We start from the raw sequence: 19,496 nt of genomic DNA, 5'->3' as shown, positions 1-19,496 counted from the left end.
AGGGAGGATGCATTAGTCCAGTGTATGTACACATACTGTATTGAAGTGAAATTATTCAACAAGATTTTTGTTCTTGTACATTCACTGGACTTGCTGCTCTGAGATTCCCAAAAAGTACATACTTTGTCCAGGAAACTGGACTTGGTGGTTTGATGATTTTTTGGGAAACTCAGAGAAACTCATGGGTAAATCATCTGGAGCTGAGCACAGTTGGAAAGACACACAATGCATGTAAACATTTGAATCTTAAAACATCTCCGCATTGAAGACATTTGATCTCAGAATCCAGGTGTTTTAACCAGTCGAGACAACAGGCTGCTGTTATCAGGGAAACAGTCACTGAGACTGACAGAAAGACAGACAAATTGACAGAAGACAAACCCCTCCTTAAAGTTGGGCTTAAAGTAGTAGTGTTTCTCTTCATTTACAGGGTAAAATGTAAGTTCAATAAGTTGACATAGGTTGACATTTTAAAGCTGCAGCCATGCTAGCAGCTCTTTGAAGCTAATTTTATGGCCAAAGCAGCACTTTGTCCCAACTTCTTTTAATCAGCATTTTCATGCCACCAGAACTGCTCAGTTTAGGACTTTTGCATTCACATTTGTGAATTAAGTCAAAAGAAAGATTAAGAGGCTAAGGCTGATTGTAAATGAATAATTACTTATTCATTAGTTTTTTTTCGTTTATTTGACAAGCAGCTTAAATTAGCAGAAAGTGGCAGAGTAAAGCCTGGCGTACACTGTACGGCTGAATTGTTTTTGATGAACGACCTAAGCTCATGATTTATGTGCTCACATTGAACAAACAGATTGTCCGACATGACCTGAGAGCTCACACTGTACGAGTTAACACGGGGCAGAGCATGAGTCAGTAGATACTGTATATGTGTATTTCAGTTGTCTCATATGCACGGCTCAAATACACACACCAGCAAAATCACTCTCACACACACACACACTCAGCATCACCCATAAACACAACAGTAGCTTAGTCCTAAAAAATATTCCCTGTCATCTGGAGGTCAGCAGAAATTTCCTGCCAACGTTTCTATTATTAAAGGAAGGTGAAGACATGTTAAACAGGCATGCCTGCTGTTGCCACAGCGATTCAGACATTGTCTGTCAGAGGCACAATCAGGATAAAAAAGTCCAGAAGTATGGGAAGCGTGCAGCTGTACCACCAGAATGGTCTTTATCGGCCTAAAATCATACAGTGTACGCTCAGTTTAAGGTGGTGTTTCAACATGTTGGGTTTGCACTTGGTGTACAAACATTGCAAAGAGACTATACTGAAGGTTCATCGCCCTGACTGTGACTATTTAAGTACAATGCTTAACAAAATACACAGAGGTTTGGTAAAGCTGTTAAAACAAAGTATACTCTGTCAGCCGGATGCAACGACCCCTTAACTGTATGATGTTGATACAAAAAACAATGTGAGACAACAGGTCAAAACTCCTTATTCCAGCTGACATATGATTGCAAGCATGGACAGTAATGTTCACAATAAGATTTGATATAAGCCTGAAAGAGAAATAGATTGTGTCTGTTTGACTTTGACTTTAACGGGCAATGTGGTCATTGTGGACACTGTGCTGGCTACTGAATTTTTTAGAGGTTCCATTTGACATATATCGAGGTCATCTTAAAAAAGAAGAGCATAGCTACATGGTTTAACGCTGACACCCGCCATTAACTTAAAAAAATTCAAAAAGTTTTGTCTGGCAAGGTAGTCTAAAAATATATAGGAAGGCCCTATAAATGGTAGAACAGTCTATTAGTCCTCTTAAATGAAAGGACATCAGAACAACATATCAATTTATTTTTAGCACTGTTGCAAGGCTACGAACGTGCTCCACTTAGCCATGTCTCTATAGTTCTTAATAGTGACAACCTCATGAGCTTCTTTAACATATAAAGTTAGGTGTATAGTTATAAACCATCCGCCTGTGTCCCAGACCCCATTACAACAAGACTGCTTTCGGAAGTCGTACCCATGATAACTACTACTTTCGATCAATCTATTTACCCTTTATCGCCTCAAGAAGAAAGTAGTGCCACTGTAAAACAAAGTGAATGGCTATGAATATTGATATTATTATGATGTAAATATGTTTATATGTTTGCATTGAACTATTTCCCATCCTTGTAAAAAGTTCATTTTAAAATATGACTTGTTGGACAACCACTGTAATAGGTATAAGTTATATACCTATATAAGCTGTTGTTAACGGCAGAGCAGTATTAATAAGAGATGTCGTGATGTTAGTGACGTTGAATCAAAAAGTGTATAATATACTGTACATGTATGCACAGCATTTAAATGCATGAATAATGTGTTGAAATTTCAAAATAAACAGAAACTAAATTGGTCAGGGGCTGTCCACGGCTAATGCTCGTCACATGGGGGTGCACTGCATAGGGGGGAATGTTTAACCATCTGGACGACTGCTCAAGCTGGCTTTGCTTTAGAGGAAAGCTGTGTTAAAGACAGTGCAACTGTTATCACATCTGTCCAGTCTGTGTATAAGAATAAATAACAGAACTTTTCTCCCAGCAAGTCACAAATATATATTTCAATAAATAGAATTGAACTCTGTCACTATGTCCTTTATGAATTACTAATTACTAGCTCCATAGTCCCTGTTACAGATCATGTTGGGCCTACTCGGAATCCTCAAGTGATGTTGATCATCTTGACAAAAGGAATTCTTATAATTACTGACACAGTGTCGCCATGGTCTCACTCAAATCTATCGCAGTATGGCACATCATTTTATGGACCATATTATGAGATATGTGGAGATTGAGCTGATTGACAAATGGATTTCAGGAGGCATTCTAGATACTGGTCACCGTAGTGACATTTCAATGTGTCTGTCTGTGTGTGTGTGTGTGTGTGTGTGTGTGTGTGTGTGTGTGTGTGTGTGTGTGTGTGTGTGTGTGTGTGTGTTCCATCAAATACTGAAGGTGATTGTGTCTCATTTTCTCAGATAAATGTATGCAAGTGTTCAACTGCATGTGCAAATACATATGTTTATTGCAGAATACCATGAATTATTCATGCCACATTCAGCTTCATAGGCTTAGTGCGTGCATGCTTGTGTGTTTTTTCTGCATGTTTACTTGTGTCGCAGCACATATTCTGCTGTGTTTAAATAGATGTGTTTGCAACATCAAGTCCTGTAACCATAGGCATAAATCAGCAGCACTGCGCCATTAGCTGATTGGAACACACACACATACACTGACATACACAAACACAATCACACACACATAAAAGCAGCAGCAGCTTTGGATTGATTGGGATCAATAACCTACATTTGCCAATGTACTGCAGAATTTATAGTGACCTGTAATGCCTGGTCTGACTGCTATCATCAGAGATCTTATGAATATGACTCATTTTAAGAACACAGGCCTGTTATCCCATCATAAAGAACATATGGGAGAAAACACATTTTTGATTGGCACTTATATGTCCTAGTGCATTAAATGCATTCAATTTAAATGTAGACGCCTCTTCTATGGCTCTCACAGTAGCCATAATGGTGGCAAATTTACAATTCGTCCAATGTGGCCAATGATACTGTATCATTGGACTATCTTAGAAGGATTTCATTATCTTAAAAAATGATCCTCTCAAAGCTTAAGTAAAATCTAAATTATTTCCAGAGAACGACCTAAATGGTGAAGGACTAGGAGGGAAGGGGCAGTTCATAAAAAGTTTACTGTGAAGACTAGACTTGAAACATGGTATACTATCTTTATTATATCTGTAACTCAGTTTGTTCAAATTCACACTGTTGTCCCTATACTCCTGAAGGGCTCCTCTTTACACATCTGGAAAATGTGCCCTGATGTGCCAGGGTTCAGCTTGGGGCAGCCCCATCCCACTTCAACTGCTAATTCTTAAACTAGTAATGTTAAAATATTCTCTAGATATGCTATTCAAAACATTTTTACATTTTACTTTAGGTGGCCCTGTTTTATGATCAATGAGTAAGTCTCAGCTAAGGACCCCACTGCATTGTAGTTGCCCCTTTCTAAAAGACAAAAATGATTTCACTCTAACATCTGCCTATCACAGCTGGTGTTTGTCAATCGGTGCTTTTTACAATGAGGCATATTTTGTGGTGCATTTAAACATTTTCATCTGAACACGTCTCGTTGAGTCTATGTGTTGATGTGTTTGTACACCAAGGCCAGTTTATTATTGTGTTGGGCAGTGACATTGTTTTCTAATCAATAACGATGTATTCTTCCTGTCTATTATATGGTGGGTGATCTTGGGATCTGCTCGAAAGGTGTCTCTTCCACAGCATATTTAGGAGCTGCCTTTATTTTTCCTGTACGGAAATTAGCTGGTGACTATTGGACGCAGTTAGAAGAAATACTCTCTTATATCATGCTCCTGGCTGAACAGCATTGCCTCCAACATTTGTATTTTTTTTCTACAGCCAATCACATGTTCAGAGTCATTTTGAACCATCATTCACTTCTGACAACTGTGAAGCCAATTTCTCACCCCTAATTCCCTTTAGAAATCCAATAGACCTAACCCATTCACTAACCAGACTATACCCAAGCGACTAAGCTACTTAACTAGGGTTAGCTAGGTGTCTCATATTACGACTTAAATCGAAGCCTATCAGGCTGTAGCCGTTAAACTAGGATAGCTTCTTTACATCTACCAACACGACATAGCCTAATAATAGCTCTATGTTTTTAACAATTAAACATTGATTTCTGATGAAAACTCTTTGAAGCCAAAGCAAGCTAAGCGAGTGTAGCAGCGCATCTGTTAGCTGTGCTGTGTTGTCGGATTGTTATACATACCTGCACTCAGTCAGACTTTAGTAACACAACGAAGGGGGAGAGACTGAGGCGGATAGCCTACGAATGGAATGGATACACCAGTGTTAAAATGAAATGAGGGAACATGGGGGGTCAAGAGTTGATAGGAAAAGAGGAATAGGAAGAGGAAGAGAGGAAATACGTGGAGGGGGGACAGTTGATGGTAGTTATGACAAAACTGCGAAAATGAATGGGACGGCATGTGCCAACTGTGTTCAAAAATCACGATAAGTCGAGATAAGAAACACATGTTTCCTTTTCCATATATTTCTTTAAAGGATAACTGTCAATTAATGTACAATACTTGTAAATACACAGATAATTTGTAAATCTATATTGTAATTTTTTTAAATAGTTAGTCATTTGGTGTATTTGTTTTATAGAATATTGTTTTTACGGTCCCAGCTGCACCCATTCCCCTGTGTGAAAATAACCTCTGTTTTGGAGTGTCTGTGTGTGTCTTGGTGAATGTTTTCTCCAGGCCAGATACCATTCACCTGTGGAGTCTGCTGGAAAAGCTTGATTGGAACACAGCTGCAGGAGGCAATTAACCAATCAGAGGATAGCCCTGCCGACACACTCCTTTAAGCAACGTGGTCAGCCAGCAGTGTAGTTCGTGTATAGTTATTTTCATTTATTTCACTCTTTAGACTTAGCATGTAAAACACTTATTTAGAGTCCTTCTGTTTTACTATGTTTTTGATTTGAGCAGCACTCGTTGGCCCTTTCAGTTTGCATCACCTTTTGTTGTGTATCAGAATGCGCTTCTTTTGTAATAAATAACTTTAATTCACCAAAAACAACTGGTTTTATGTTGCTTCCCTTTCCCCACACTGTATCTATAAAGTGGTAGTATGTGTCAAGCTACGATTGGTGATTCATTCAGTAATGCAGCACAGTTATTTCTTCTGCTGGGTCTTCTATAGTAAAAATTTCCACTCAGTATTAATTGCAGTTTGCAATGCTTTAGGTATACAGTATATTGCATGCATATTGTGAGTGTATAAGTACTTGTCATAAGTAACACACTAGGTGATACTTTGTTGGCTTTGTCTTGAAAGAGGACAAAACAGCCAGGCCGGCTCCATAAGAAAGAGCAATTATGAAATTCAGACTGTTTATACATATTTAATTAAGAACAACCAACACACCCTGGTGGATGTGTGGACTGTTGCTTTTGTGATTTGGTTCTCTGTGGGATCAAAAAAGGAGAAGAGGATCAGGATACAAAAGCTATCCTTAAACTACAGGTTTATCTGTTCATAGGCCAAAGAGACGCACACACACATACAGTTGCTATAGTAATTGGGGTCTCCTGGTGAACAGATAAGGGCCAGCAGTTCATTTTGATGGTTTTGTAATACCTTCTATATATTTTCTGAAATAGTAAAGTAATAGTAATAGTAAATAAATCAATACATCATAAACAGTTGAGGGGAAAAAATTACAACTCAAGGTGCTTTTGTGTGGTCAAAATGTAAATGCTATTGGCTCAATGATGAGATTTTCTGGACTAGAATAACCTGCTGAAATTGCTCAAATGTCAACATAGGAACAAATTAAAACATTCTCCAAGTGCTCTGCTTGTGAAAGTTCTGCTGTCATTGAACATCCTGTTGCTTGGATGCTCTCTAAAAGATTTCTTTAGATAATAAGAATAAGGAATACACACAATGATTTTTAATAGTTTTGTAAACTTTAAAATGGTCTGGAGACCTGCGGGTATAAAGTCTAATGGTTGAAAGAATGCACAGTATAAAAAGAGAAGAATTACTGTTCATAGTTTTGTGTATGATCTGTGGTTACTGCATTGTGTTGAAGTTGAGAATAGAGTGTGTGAGATGTGAAAATGGAGGGTGACTTGTGAGAGGTGTAGAAAGGCTAATGATAAAGGTAAGGAAGGCAGAGGGGAAGAAAGGGGAAGGGGAAGACTTGGGGCTTAGGAAGAGTGTACAGTAACAAACAACAAAGGCAAATATTATCCTAATGTCAATCTGCATGCAAAAAAATATACATGTGTTTCAGTTTACAGCACAATAGTAATAATATTAAAGATTGAAGGAAGCAAAGCTTTCTAAAGTATTGGTTTTTAGATAAGATCACACAAAAAAGAAACGCTTGAAATGTCATTTCATCCCTTGAAACCACATGTGGATTTGAGATTGTCCAGAAATAATATTTGCATCAAATACAGAAATATAAACATGCAATTTGTAAGTTAAACATTACACACACACACACCCAAATAACATGTATGTGATATGTTTCATAGCTCAGAGACAAGAAGAGGACAGAAAGGCAAAGAGGAAACACACATGCAGAATAGTTGAACGAGCAGGATGAAGCAGGCCGACAAGACAATTACAAAAAGGATCTAATTATGAAGGTCTTAGAGTAATATTGTACTGGATATAGAACCCAGCAGACTAATGAGATTAGTAAGATGTATGTGTGTGTTTAGTTCGAGCGGTAATAAAAGTGAAACTTTTAATGTACTGTGTAAGCCACATTGACAATTTGCACAGCTACAGTTTGTTATTTCAAAACTACATGGAAGCTGGTTTGGGATTAATGAGGGAGGAGAAAATGGATCTGGAAATGTTGTTTAAAAGATAAAGGTAATTAATCAGCATCAAGAGGGAGATGAAAAAGAGGAATTATAAACTAATACCAAATCACATTGATCCTTAAAAGGTAATGCGTCTCTCTTATTTGAAAAAGCCATTCATGAAAATTTGATTAACAGGCTACAACGGCAGCACCTGCAGAGAGGAGAAGAACAGAGTCTGAAGAAGCCTGGAAATATAAATCTTTAGAAGGAGGTAACCTTAAGAAGCTGTTAGGTCATTTTACCGGATGATGTTGTCACTTAATATTAAGAATAACACTGACATGGTTTATAAGCCACAATGTCTGCTCTATAAACATAATCGAACAGTTTACACTTTCCTTAGCAACATGATTCGACTCCCGGCAACCACAGAGGCTAAACTGTTGTAGGAGCACTACGGAAATAAAATAGTGTGAGTGCAACACAATAGGCCTCTGGGGACTCTGACCACCGATAATGATTAAATCCTGTCCTTAAGGCCATTGATCATTGGTTAGAGAAAAGGAAAGAGAAAGAAAAACAGTTGTGTGTTAATGAGAGACGAATGGAATGAATTCTAGTCAAAAGGTGGTATGAAATTCTATCTTAGTGGTGGAACTCAAGGGAGATGTCGTGAAAGACTGAAAGAGAGATGAGAGCTTTCCACTCTGCTATGGCGCAGCATATCTCCTTACATCAATGAGCCGCTAAGTAAGACTCAAGAGTCAGTTCATGCCAATGGTATCTGTCTGTCAATGAAGACAATCAATACTATTTCTACAGAGAGCAGGGAGGAGGAGGACAGGAAAAAGAGAGAGAAAATTATGGACGGGAAAAAACAAAACAAGGGGAGCACAGACGGCAGTCAGAGAGAGCATGAAGTACAAAGCGAGTGAGTGATTAATGCAACATTTCATTCCTTTCGCGACCTCCACCCACTCACTGATTAGGTTTCTCAACCAAAGGAGAGATAGACGTGTGCAGTATCATAATGCGGAGTGTGTCTGCTGCCTTTAAAACTAATGCAGTTAGGGGGGTGTAATGTGCAGTCTTGGCCTTCGGAGGCACTAGCAGCACTGCACCAACAGTCACTTTAGAGCTCAGTACCTCTCTGCAGTTCTTTTTTTTTTCTCTTTTCTGAGGGAGAGCAGGGAGGCAGTGTTCTCCTCTCTTTCTGCATTCTAGCCAGCACCATTCATTTATCCTGTTTTGCACTGAGTCAGACCTTGGCAAGTTGCAGAGTCACTGAAAAAACAGCGTTTTTTTTTGGGGGGGGGGGGGGGGGGTTGTTCCCTGCACAATAAGGACAAATGTAACTTAAGGTTTTAGTCCCCCTATGTAAAAGACAAAAGATTTATGCCTTTTCTTAAAACTGACTCTCCTAAGAAACAACTATTTGTAGTAAAGGTTTTTTTCAAAATCCAGTAATAAGGCTTTGAAATGTAACTGAAATGTAAGAAAGAGATGGCTTTAAATACATTAAAAGAGCAAAATCCCCAAATGATTTGATGAATGATAGGCTTATCAGTGTGTAAAATCTGTTCTTCTATAATTCTGTCTTGATATAATATTTGGATATTCTCAGGGATAATGTTAACAAATGGTGTTTAAAAAAACACTCTGCCCTTATGAATGAACAGCACAAAACACAAAAACATTGGAAAGCTTATACTTTATCAAAATATTCAACAACATTCTGTGTCTCAAACACATTCTTAAGTAAAGTAATGGTCTATAAACATTTCTGTACAGTGACTTGTATCTTAAGCTGTGTGTGTTGCTGTATAAAATCCTGATCATGAATCAAACTAAACGTCCATTCTTAACTGTCAGGGTCATAACTTGAAGCGCCTCTATGTCACATCAGCAACGGCTACTGTTATTCTGTTTAGTAATAACCGGTAAAAGCTTTGTGTATCTAATTAATTCATAAAAAATGGCAAAAAGGAGAGTCTTCAATGCAAAAAGGTAAGTCCTTTTGCTCTGTGTGTTGTGTCAGGTTGTCATTTTCTGATAACTACTCCAGTGTTTAAGAATCAGGAAGGAAGACATCTCATAATCTCATAATATATAATATAAGATTCAGACTGCCCAATCACACATGGCTTGCTTATATATCAGTGGAGATCAATGACTGAATGCTAAGTAGATTGTTAGCATGATGTCAAACATTACATTACATTTATTTGCTCAGGTTTGGCTTACCACGTATTTCAAATCTTTTCCTCAAAACCAGCAAAGTATAGGCTATTTGGGCGCTTTTGCTTTTGGTTTCATCATGTCCTTGTCTTTGTCATCATTTACATCACAAAAGGTTTCATTCATCTCACAGTTCCAGTTCTGCCTCATGGCATGCTGAGTGCAATTCAGCCCACTGTATCGGTATGAATCAATAATCTGATCAGAACTAAGGCTTGACCCTAAATGCTTTGTTGCAACCAAGTCCTAGAATTCGCCTGTCCACTGTTTCCGTAGCAACAGTGGGGAGATATAAGGATAAAGTCAAGCAGCGAGAAGAAAGAGAGACAGGAAGAGAGAGTGAGAGAGCATGTAGGAATGTTGAGGTTGACGTCAAATGATTGGAGAGTAAGACAAAATGAAAAGATCGAACACAACAAACCAAATCTTAAACATGATGTCATGGAGGTAAAAGTAAAACAGAAAGACAGACAGAAAGACAGACCAACAGACAGACAGATAGATAGATAGATAGATAGATAGATAGATAGATAGATAGATAACAGAGGACAGGTCCACTCATTTCTTTGACCTCTTGTGACTTGTGCCAAGGAACACCAAAATGTCTACGCATTTCACAACATGGAACCAAGCTGCAAGCCAACAGGAATCCTTCAGGCGAGGATGAAGCTGAAGTAGATGTTGGAGAGTTTGACATCGATACAGATTTTGGTTTTAGTGCTATTCGTGTTTCGCTGTCCTAGTTCAGTGTCTTTGAAGTCCAGCAGTTGTAGTTTGCATGCGCCCCTGTCTTTAAGCTTGTGCATACAAAGGCATGAGAGCCAGTAAAGAAGCAGCAGCACAAGAAGAAGAAGAAGAAGAAGAAGAAGAAGAAGAGCACTACAATGCAATGCTGCCATTTCTAAATGCCTTTGAAAAGCTCAAGGTATAGTTCTTTCCACCCCTCGCAAAACCACAGATTTGAAGGCGTTGGATCACAGTTACAGTTGAAACTTTAAGATCTGTAATAAATCCCATCCAAGCACAATCTGTGGTGATGTCAGTGTGAAGGGAGGGAAGAAGAAAAGAGGGGTGTCTTAAGAGAGATTGGAAGAGAGCCGTGGTGGCACATCTAAAGCTATAGTGTTGTGACTATGTTGAACGGCTTGATTTACTCTCTCAGGACTCTTGTCCAAACACAAATGTAATAATCTATCAATTAATCAATATTTGTTTGTATGGCGCCAATTTTTTCTAAATGTTTTCTCAGGACACTTGACGAAAGAGCAGGTAAAATACCTTACTCTTTGTTAGATTAAGCACAAAGATCCAACACTAATCCATCATCGAGCACTAAGCAACAATTAGCAAAGTAACAGTGGTAAGTAAAAGCTTCCTTTTAAGAGATAAGATAACTTTAAAGATGAATAAGGCAAAAATGTGTCTTACCAGTGGATTTGAGGCTTAAAAGAGCAGAGAGAAAAAGGCTAAGAGCCCAACACAGCTCAGCTAACAGTGCCACCACTGTGCTAATCACCACAGCCCTTCGAAGTTGTTCTTGTACTTACCAGAAAGTGTTTGCATGTTTGTCTTTTTGGGATTACAGTTTGTCTGTCTTTCTTTCTCCCAGCCCTGCTCACATATCTCATAGATCTTGTTTGTTTATGAACTTCAAAAACAACCTCAAGCTGTCAAACCTTCGAAGCACTACAGTAGTCAGTGTTCCAGTGCAACCCAACAGAGAGTCAGACGCAGCTAAGCTACGAAAGACGTTTTTTTTTTGGAATGGGAACATTTTACAATGCTTTAGTTGATTAGATGTATAATTCCCCCAATGAACTGAGCCCTTAATGTAATGGCTGGCGCTGAGTCAGCTATCAAACAAAATAGTACTCTCTGTGGACTGCACTGTAAAAACTGACCTGAGCTCAGTTCCAGAGGAAAGGACAGAGAAAACCCTCCAGCTAACCAATCAGCAACCAGCTCTTACTCTCAGTGGCAGAGCAACGAGCCAGCCAATGCACTTCAGCCACTTCCACTCTGGCATCCACCCATAACAAACGCATTTCATTGGATCACCATTTATACCTTTTACTTTGATACTTCAGTTGATTTTTTTTAAAGAAAGTCATTAATTTTATTTCTGAAAAATAGTTTTTAAATTTTGGTTAACTTCAATTATGTTTGTTTTATCTCACAAAGATTTCTTAGTGAAAAATTAAACCATCATACAAAAATAGTTGTATCATCAAAGTATGGAAAGACCATTTCCCCAAAAAGCATTCTGGCATTTAGACCCACCAACCCCTTTTGAACAGGGGTGTGGGGCGTTTGTTTCATGGTGCCCCCTATCTGTAAGTACCAGAGTGAGAAGAGACTGGGTGAGAGGAAGAGAAGGAGGAGGAAGAGGAGGAGCAGGAGGAGGGGAAGACAGCTACACACACAAAATACAGACACACAGAAAAAGGACAGACATACAGACAGAAACAAAGAAAAATAGAGAAAAAGACAGACAGACAGACAGACAGATGGGTAGTGTGACACAGACAAAAAAGAGCCAACATACAAACATATGACCTGACACAACCTGGAGAAGGAGACAGTAACACAACAAAAATAACAACAACAACAGCACACATCAGACATAAACCCGCACTTTTCACTTGAACCTTACGCCCACTCTTTTCACCCAGGTTTTTCCTCTTCCGCAGATCAAGGGGGATGGCATTTCCCTCTCTCTCACACACTATGAGGCTCACCGGCAGTCCACAGAGGCATGCATTTAGTCACACACACTCATGTCTCACACAGTCAGACTCACATAGTGTGTTCATGTGGTTGAGTACAGCTAGGTTGAGTTGGATGTCCAAATGTGAGGGCTGATTCCTCTAATGAAACTATTTAGGTTTAAACTTCAGGAATCAAAATGTTAGTGTTTCTGTGAATTAAAATATGATGTGTGACTGGCATCATATTTGTGTCACAATTCTGAACAGGAGATGGAACATTAATAGTCTTTTTTTTAATTAACACTTTTTACATTTTGTTGAGGATTCATCATGAAAACTAAATTATTTGAAAAAAAAACTTGTCAAGTACATTCATTAAGATTAATTTATTTGCAATCATGCTATTATCAACACCTTTAGTGCACAATAACTTGTGGTATAACTACAAATATGTATGTATATAATCTTATAGCCTAGGTAATACAGCTAAGCAAAAAGCAATATCAATAATACATTTGTAAAACAAATATTTCTCTCCTGACATTCTTTAAATAACCATCTCCAAATGTGAAATTGGGACACATATACAAAGTTAAACTAATTCTATATGTATTATGTGTGTTTTATTTGTATTAGCTGTAGGAGGGGATGTTGCCCGCCCAACTACAGGACATCCAGTGGAGCTAACCTGCTTGATGCTATCTTAATGCTAAACATGTTTAAAAATAGTAGCACTAACGAGATGTAGCAGTAGCACATGGGAGCATGATAGTTTGGAAAGGTGAAAGCCTGTGGCTTAAAATGAAATGGACTTATACGGACTCTTAGATTGTTTACATTATGTTAAAAAAAATGTTTTAGATTATATCCATGATATGTATTCTATCTACTAAAACCACTGTCTTTTGTGAAGCAAATAAGACTATAATTTCTATTTTGTAGTGTATGGGCATCACACACACACACACACACACACACACACACACACACACACACACACACACACACACACGCACACACACACAAAAAAACACATACACAAACCATGCATTTGCCTCCCACTGCACACACAATTAGTATTCACTGTATGATGCTGAAACCACACTTAAGAGCTTTACAATAAAAAAGCACCCTTCATGCACCTCTTTGCATTCAATTGTGTTTATGTGTATGTGTTTGTTTGTGTGTGCGTGTGTGTCTTTGTATCTGTGTGTGTAAGGGTGATTGTTTTATGTTGCGAGGCCTCAGATTAGGAGACTGTGGCTCAGTAGTCACTAATTGCATGATTACAGTTCATCCCAGACTTTCCACTCCAAGTCAAAGTGTCATGAACCCCATATTGTAAATAATTATAAATGTGTTTGTGAATAGGAATGTAGAGGGTTAGGGGATAGAAAAGCTTTATATAAGCAAAGTACATTTACAAACCAGAGTTGTGTGACCTTATCATGTTGGTATTTCTGGATGCAGAACTCTCCTCTTATTCACTCTGTTTAACTGTGAGGTCATATTCTGTGCATTAGCTGTTTGCACTAATCCCTCCTGTCAAATACAACTTTTGTTGTCTTCTGTTTCTCTTATCGTTCTGGCACTTACACATATGGAATCAAACTGATACGACATGTGCAGAGCTATAATGCAATGATCTCATAAACCAACGTTTTGTCCAATACAGTACAATGGAGTCCCATCTATTCTACTGTATCTAATTAAGTACTGATTAAAGGAATTATTAATTCCACCCAAACGTAATCTTCTTTTATTATTTTTACTTTATTACAGTCTAATCCAGCAGGGTGCAATCTAGTCTAGTTTAGCCTTGTGTTGTTTAACCCACTCTGGTATAACCTAATTTAAATTAATAGAACAACTAAGTCTAGTCCGGTATTCGATTTAACATGAATTAAATGTAAGCAGACCGGTCCATTCTAATTAGTTGTAGTCCAGTTTAGTCGAATGGATTTAGTCATGTCTGGTCCGATCTGTTTGGTTGTATGCTGGTGTAATCTAATGTTATCCTGTCTATAACTCTTTATTTAACCATTTTTAATCAAATCTACTTGTATCTAATCTCTTACATTCGATGTTGACATACTCATAACAAATCTGATCGAGTCTAATCAGGTTTAATCTATACATTTATGGGGGGTAAGGGTTGTGTTGTTTACTGCAGAATGGTTTTGCACCACTTTTTGCTATGTGTTTGTAAGATTTGATCCAGGAGGAGGTGGGGCTAACAGTGAGCTCTCGCTGTAGCAGAGCCCCCTTTTTGGCCAGAGGAGCAACTCCTCTACCAGGGAGGATGTCACACTGCTGGAGTTCGTGCCATCTGTTGGGGTGTGTACTTTGGAGTATGTTGTGTGAGTCAGAGGAAATAGCATGTGGAGAGTGTATAGAGGTATGTGTGTAGAGTGTTATACTCTAGATGACAAGTGAGGGGTTACATTTTGAAAACAAGTAAACATTAATTCAGTGTTAGCAGGTCATGGTCGCCAGAAGAAGGAAAAATAAAAAGGAAGATGTGTAAACACCGCTAGAAATCATGTAGATGAGGATTAAAAAGGGAAATAAAACAGTGAGATGAAGAGGCATTGTCAGAATGTTGAACATTAAACATGGACAGTTGATAGTGGAAGTGGGCGAAAGCAAACAGAGAGAGAAATTAGTAAAATAATGAAAAAAAGTTAGAAAAGTATGAAAAGAGGTACAATGAGAAAGAGATACAGCTGAAGAATAAAGAAGTCTGATTTGATGACTGAGGACAGAGTGACTCTCATCTGATCTGCGAAATCAGATTCTTAAGAATGTAAGTTCACATAATGAAGAGTTTCATTTCAAAATGATACACCGAAACATTCCTCAACATTAATAGATCAACAGTAGCTACGTTTCAGGATGAGGCTTAAGGTATTTTGTTTCCTTTTTCTGATTATCACTCCATCAAATCCCAAGAAATGAACAACGCTATGCTGTTACTATAATGAATGGAAGTGGCTCATTTGGGAGTTTTGTGGATGCTGAATGAAATTGTCAAATTGTCTAACATAAAAAGCCTTCTAACAATTGCAGGCTCAATTTCAAGAGGCTTTGAGAAAAGCTCAGAGTATTTCTGACTCTCAAAATTGACCCAATTAAAACATACATGGACTTGAAGTGGTTGAAGAGGCCGAGACTCAAACCAAGAGCTTCACACCTGGAATCAACAATCTGATATCTGCATTCAAAATAATGAAAATAAAAATGTTTTTCTGTTTGAGTAACAATTGCCCAACTGTTTTAAGAAGTTGCTGAGCCTTCAAAAAATACTGTGCATAAAGCCTATGTGTTAGTAAGTATACTAACATTCAATAATTAGCACAAAAAGACAAAGTGCAGTTGATGATGACTGGAATTATTGATGTAAAGTATATGGCTTATTCTGGCTTGATGAAGCCTGAGAAGTTATAGAAAAGATAATTCAAATCAAAACTTGTTATAACAGGGAGATGGAAAGTGCATGAGCCTCTTGAACAAAAATGCTGGTATGTATAGACAAAAAGTTAAAAAGAATGAATTGTATTGTGCCAGTACAAGGACACTGGAGTGTAAAAGAACAATTCAATCTTGGAAAACGTAAAACCTAGATGAATATTGTACAGTATGTATAGAAATGTGTAAGGAATAATAACAAAAATTAAGCTTGAACACACATTGTGTATTTAAGAATGACAAAGGCTTTGGTTGATGTGTCCCCAGTTAGCAGTGTTAGCAGATTGAGATACAACTGATGGCCTCCTAGTAGCAAAATAACATTCTGTGAAGTCTGATTAACTCAGGCAACATCCAGACAATTATGTTCTGTTTAAAAACACCAATGGTCAAAGCAACATAGGCATTTGTATAAGCCCTCAACACTAAGACTCAGAGAAACACTACATGCACCCTTTGAGCTCTTTATTGTCTTCAAGAAGATTTTGGAAAAGGACACAGGTGAGCATTTTTCACATTTGTTTTTGTTTTTGGCCCATCCACTCACCCTTGACCTTTCTTTCTGAGGTTTTGTGTTGCATTTTCTAGATATATCAGATTAACGAAGGGAAAAAAAGCACAATTTATGTGAAACATACATGACGCCTATCTTCTGCCTTTCTTTGGGATTTGTTGATATTACAGACAAACAGATTAAACACAGATCTTCTATGTAGCACTCAACATTAAAAATAAGAGGAACACTAAAATCTCAACAAAGGCCTGTTTTGAAATGAAACTTTATGTACACATGTTCAAATAAAAGGTGAACACAGAATAAAAAACACACAGAAGACAAATGTTTTCTTGTATTTAGTATTGATGAATGATTGCTGACCCACCTCAATGAATAATTAATTCACCTCAGTGAATAAAGCATTCTTTGACCACAATTCAGAAATCTGTCTGATAATAATATTTTACAGAGGATTAAATCCAGTCAATTCAACATTAGCCCACATGGCAGTGCTGCAGCCGCAGCCTCTGCAGTACCTCTGCAGCAAAGATGCGGGATAGATGCATGAAGGGGACCTCTCCTACTTCAGCTGTAGTTTGAGGTGCTAATAATAAGAATCATTAAGTGAAATATCAATGTTGTTCAATGGACATTGATATGTTGTTTGTGCTGCAGAACAGAGCTGGTCATGTTGTTCAGACATGGTGACACAGACTCAAAGTGATGGAGAGGGAGTGAGGAAAAAAAGGAATAATAAAGTGTGTTTTTGAGTGTTTTTGATTTTTACTTGTAAATTATTTTGAAGCCCTACATTCCACACATTCTTCAAAATGTATTCTATGATGTTTGTTCTTTTGCATCTTCCTTTTCTCTGTATCAGTGAATGATGGGTTCACAAGGGAATCATGAACACCTGTAAAATCCATTTTTACAAGTTTATAAGGTTTGCTGTTCTTCTTCTTTTGTTCTTCTTAAGTTGACCCGCGTCCCTCCCCTGAATGTGTATATAAGGGTGTGTGTGTGTTTTTTGTAACATGTATGTTTGACTGTTTCACAATGTTTTTGCACACAACACACCATGTCAGCACATATCAATCAGTTCCATGCATCAAGCGACAGCCCACTGCTGTCACTCAAGTACTGCCCTCCCCCCACTCCTTCTCCTCCTTCAATCCTCCACAGGACCCCCTCCACCCTCCTACCTTTCCGAACGTTCCCATCCGTCGTGCGCTGGAATTCCCCGGTGCTCAGCAGGAAACAGGCCCGGTCATGCGGGTAACGCTCACGGCTGGTGACGGAGCCAAGACCCCCAGTTGCTGGGCTACGCTCGTCCCCTAGGACCTGGTCAATGGTGGGGCAGTCCTCATTGGCCAAGGCTGCTGCATTGGCCGCTGCATCCCCATTCTGTTTGGAGTCTGTTGGAAGGGGTTGGTGCAACAAGGGGTAGATTTTGAGTGGTAAGGGGGTAAAGAATAGCAAGTGGTAGAAATTAAGATACAAAAAACAAGGGACAGTGCAAGGACGAAGAAACAGGTTGCAGGTGTGAGGAGGAAGTTGAGGATAAGAAAGAAAGTGGATGACGATAGGAAAGAAAAGGGATAGGGTGAGGAGAGGAGAGGAGAGGAGAGGAGAGGAGAGGAGAGGAGAGGAGAGGAGAGGAACAGTTAAAGAAGGCATGAGGTGAGAAAGTGGGGTAAAAGAGGAGAACAGAGAAAATAATAAGAAAAAAGGTGTTATGGGGAGAATAAAAAAAGATTGAATGAAGTCAATAGAAGATGATAAGTGGAGGAATATGAAGGGAAAAGAGAAAACAGGAGAGGAAGGAGAAAAGGGAAAGGAGAAGAGAGAGAGAGAAAAAACAATAAATAGAAACAAGCAAGGAAAGGAGGCAAGGCATAAAGATGATGTGGAGGGGGTTGAGAGAGAGTGAAGAGGAGGAAAGGTAAAGAAAAAGAAGATTGATGGTCAGGGGAGAGAAGGAGGAGCACAGGGAGAGTGGGTAGGGGGGATAGGGAAGGGGTGGTTGAGAGCATCAGAGTAATAAAAATGGAAAATGGAGATAAGACCAGGAGCAGTGAGGAGCAAGTCAGAGGAGGACAAGGAGAAGGGATTTGGAGATGAGAAACAGAAGCCAAAGAACGTGAGATGAAAGCGAAGTAGAGAGAGAGAAAAAAGAGTGGACGGTAAAAATAAAATCAAAAAGGGTAAAAGGAAAAAAAAGAATAAAAGACAGCGAAAGAGAAGAGAGTGCAGGAGAAGGGAGGGTGGGGGGAGGGGTGGGGGGTAAAGGAGCGTTAGTGCCTCGTGATAGCTGTCCTGATCACATGACCAACGCACTGCAGCAGAGCAAGCACACATACACAAACACGCACACACTTCATGTGCTACGATCATTCAGCACTAAATGAGAGGACCTAAACTAAGGCATGGGAGTCTGTTATATGCACACACACACATGCACGCACGCACGCACGCACGCACACACACACACACACACACACACACACACACACACGCATACACACACATATACACTCTCACACACACACACACACACACACACACACACACACACACACATGCATACACATTCATATACACTCTCACACACACACACACACACACACACACACACACACACACACACACACACACACACACACACACATGCATACACATTCATATACACTCTCTCACACACACACACACACACACACAAACACACACACACACACACACACACACATACACAGAGGAGATGGCTGTTTGAAAGAAGAGTTTGTATCTTTCAACACAGCTGTCACTCCTAACCTGATATGATTTAATGCTCAACAGCTATAGATATGGCCAAAGAGGTAATCACACAACCACACACACACATACTGCTAGTTAAATCAAGTGTTGTATTGTCTTTCTGACCACCATAATCAAAGATTTAGAACTGGCTGTCATAGAGTTCAGCCAAATCAGTCCATTCTCTGCACCAACCTTGCTCAGAGCAATGCAGGACTAACATCAGGGCAAGCAGTAAACTTTACAAATCAGTCCCTCAGTGTTGTTCTTTTCATGTCTGTGCATTTGTTTATAGAAATATTTAGCTGAACACAATTTGTGAGTTTTCTATTGCTGTCATTACAGTCCGCAGCACACATAGCAGACCTTAAGCTGAGTAAATAGTG

At 38.8% G+C, this 19,496-nt stretch overlaps 1 protein-coding gene across 3 annotated transcripts in view; it reads right to left on the bottom strand.

Annotated features, from left to right (window-relative positions):
• LOC132953894 (potassium voltage-gated channel subfamily C member 1-like) overlaps positions 1-19,496 on the bottom strand; it is a 72,645-nt gene that overhangs the window by 13,467 nt on the left and 39,682 nt on the right. For all 3 annotated transcript variants that reach the window (XR_009665677.1, XM_061026249.1, XM_061026248.1), the window contains exon 4: positions 17,520-17,732. Coding sequence is in view for 2 of the 3 variants with exons in the window: in XM_061026249.1 (XP_060882232.1) it covers positions 17,520-17,732 (213 nt within the window). In the remaining variant the exon portion in view is untranslated. The remainder of the gene's footprint in view (positions 1-17,519; positions 17,733-19,496) is intronic.

The sequence above is a fragment of the Labrus mixtus genome, chromosome 20, assembly GCF_963584025.1.
Source record: "Labrus mixtus chromosome 20, fLabMix1.1, whole genome shotgun sequence".
Classification (NCBI taxonomy): Eukaryota; Metazoa; Chordata; class Actinopteri; order Labriformes; family Labridae; genus Labrus; species Labrus mixtus.
This window is presented reverse-complemented; position numbering and strand designations above follow the sequence as displayed.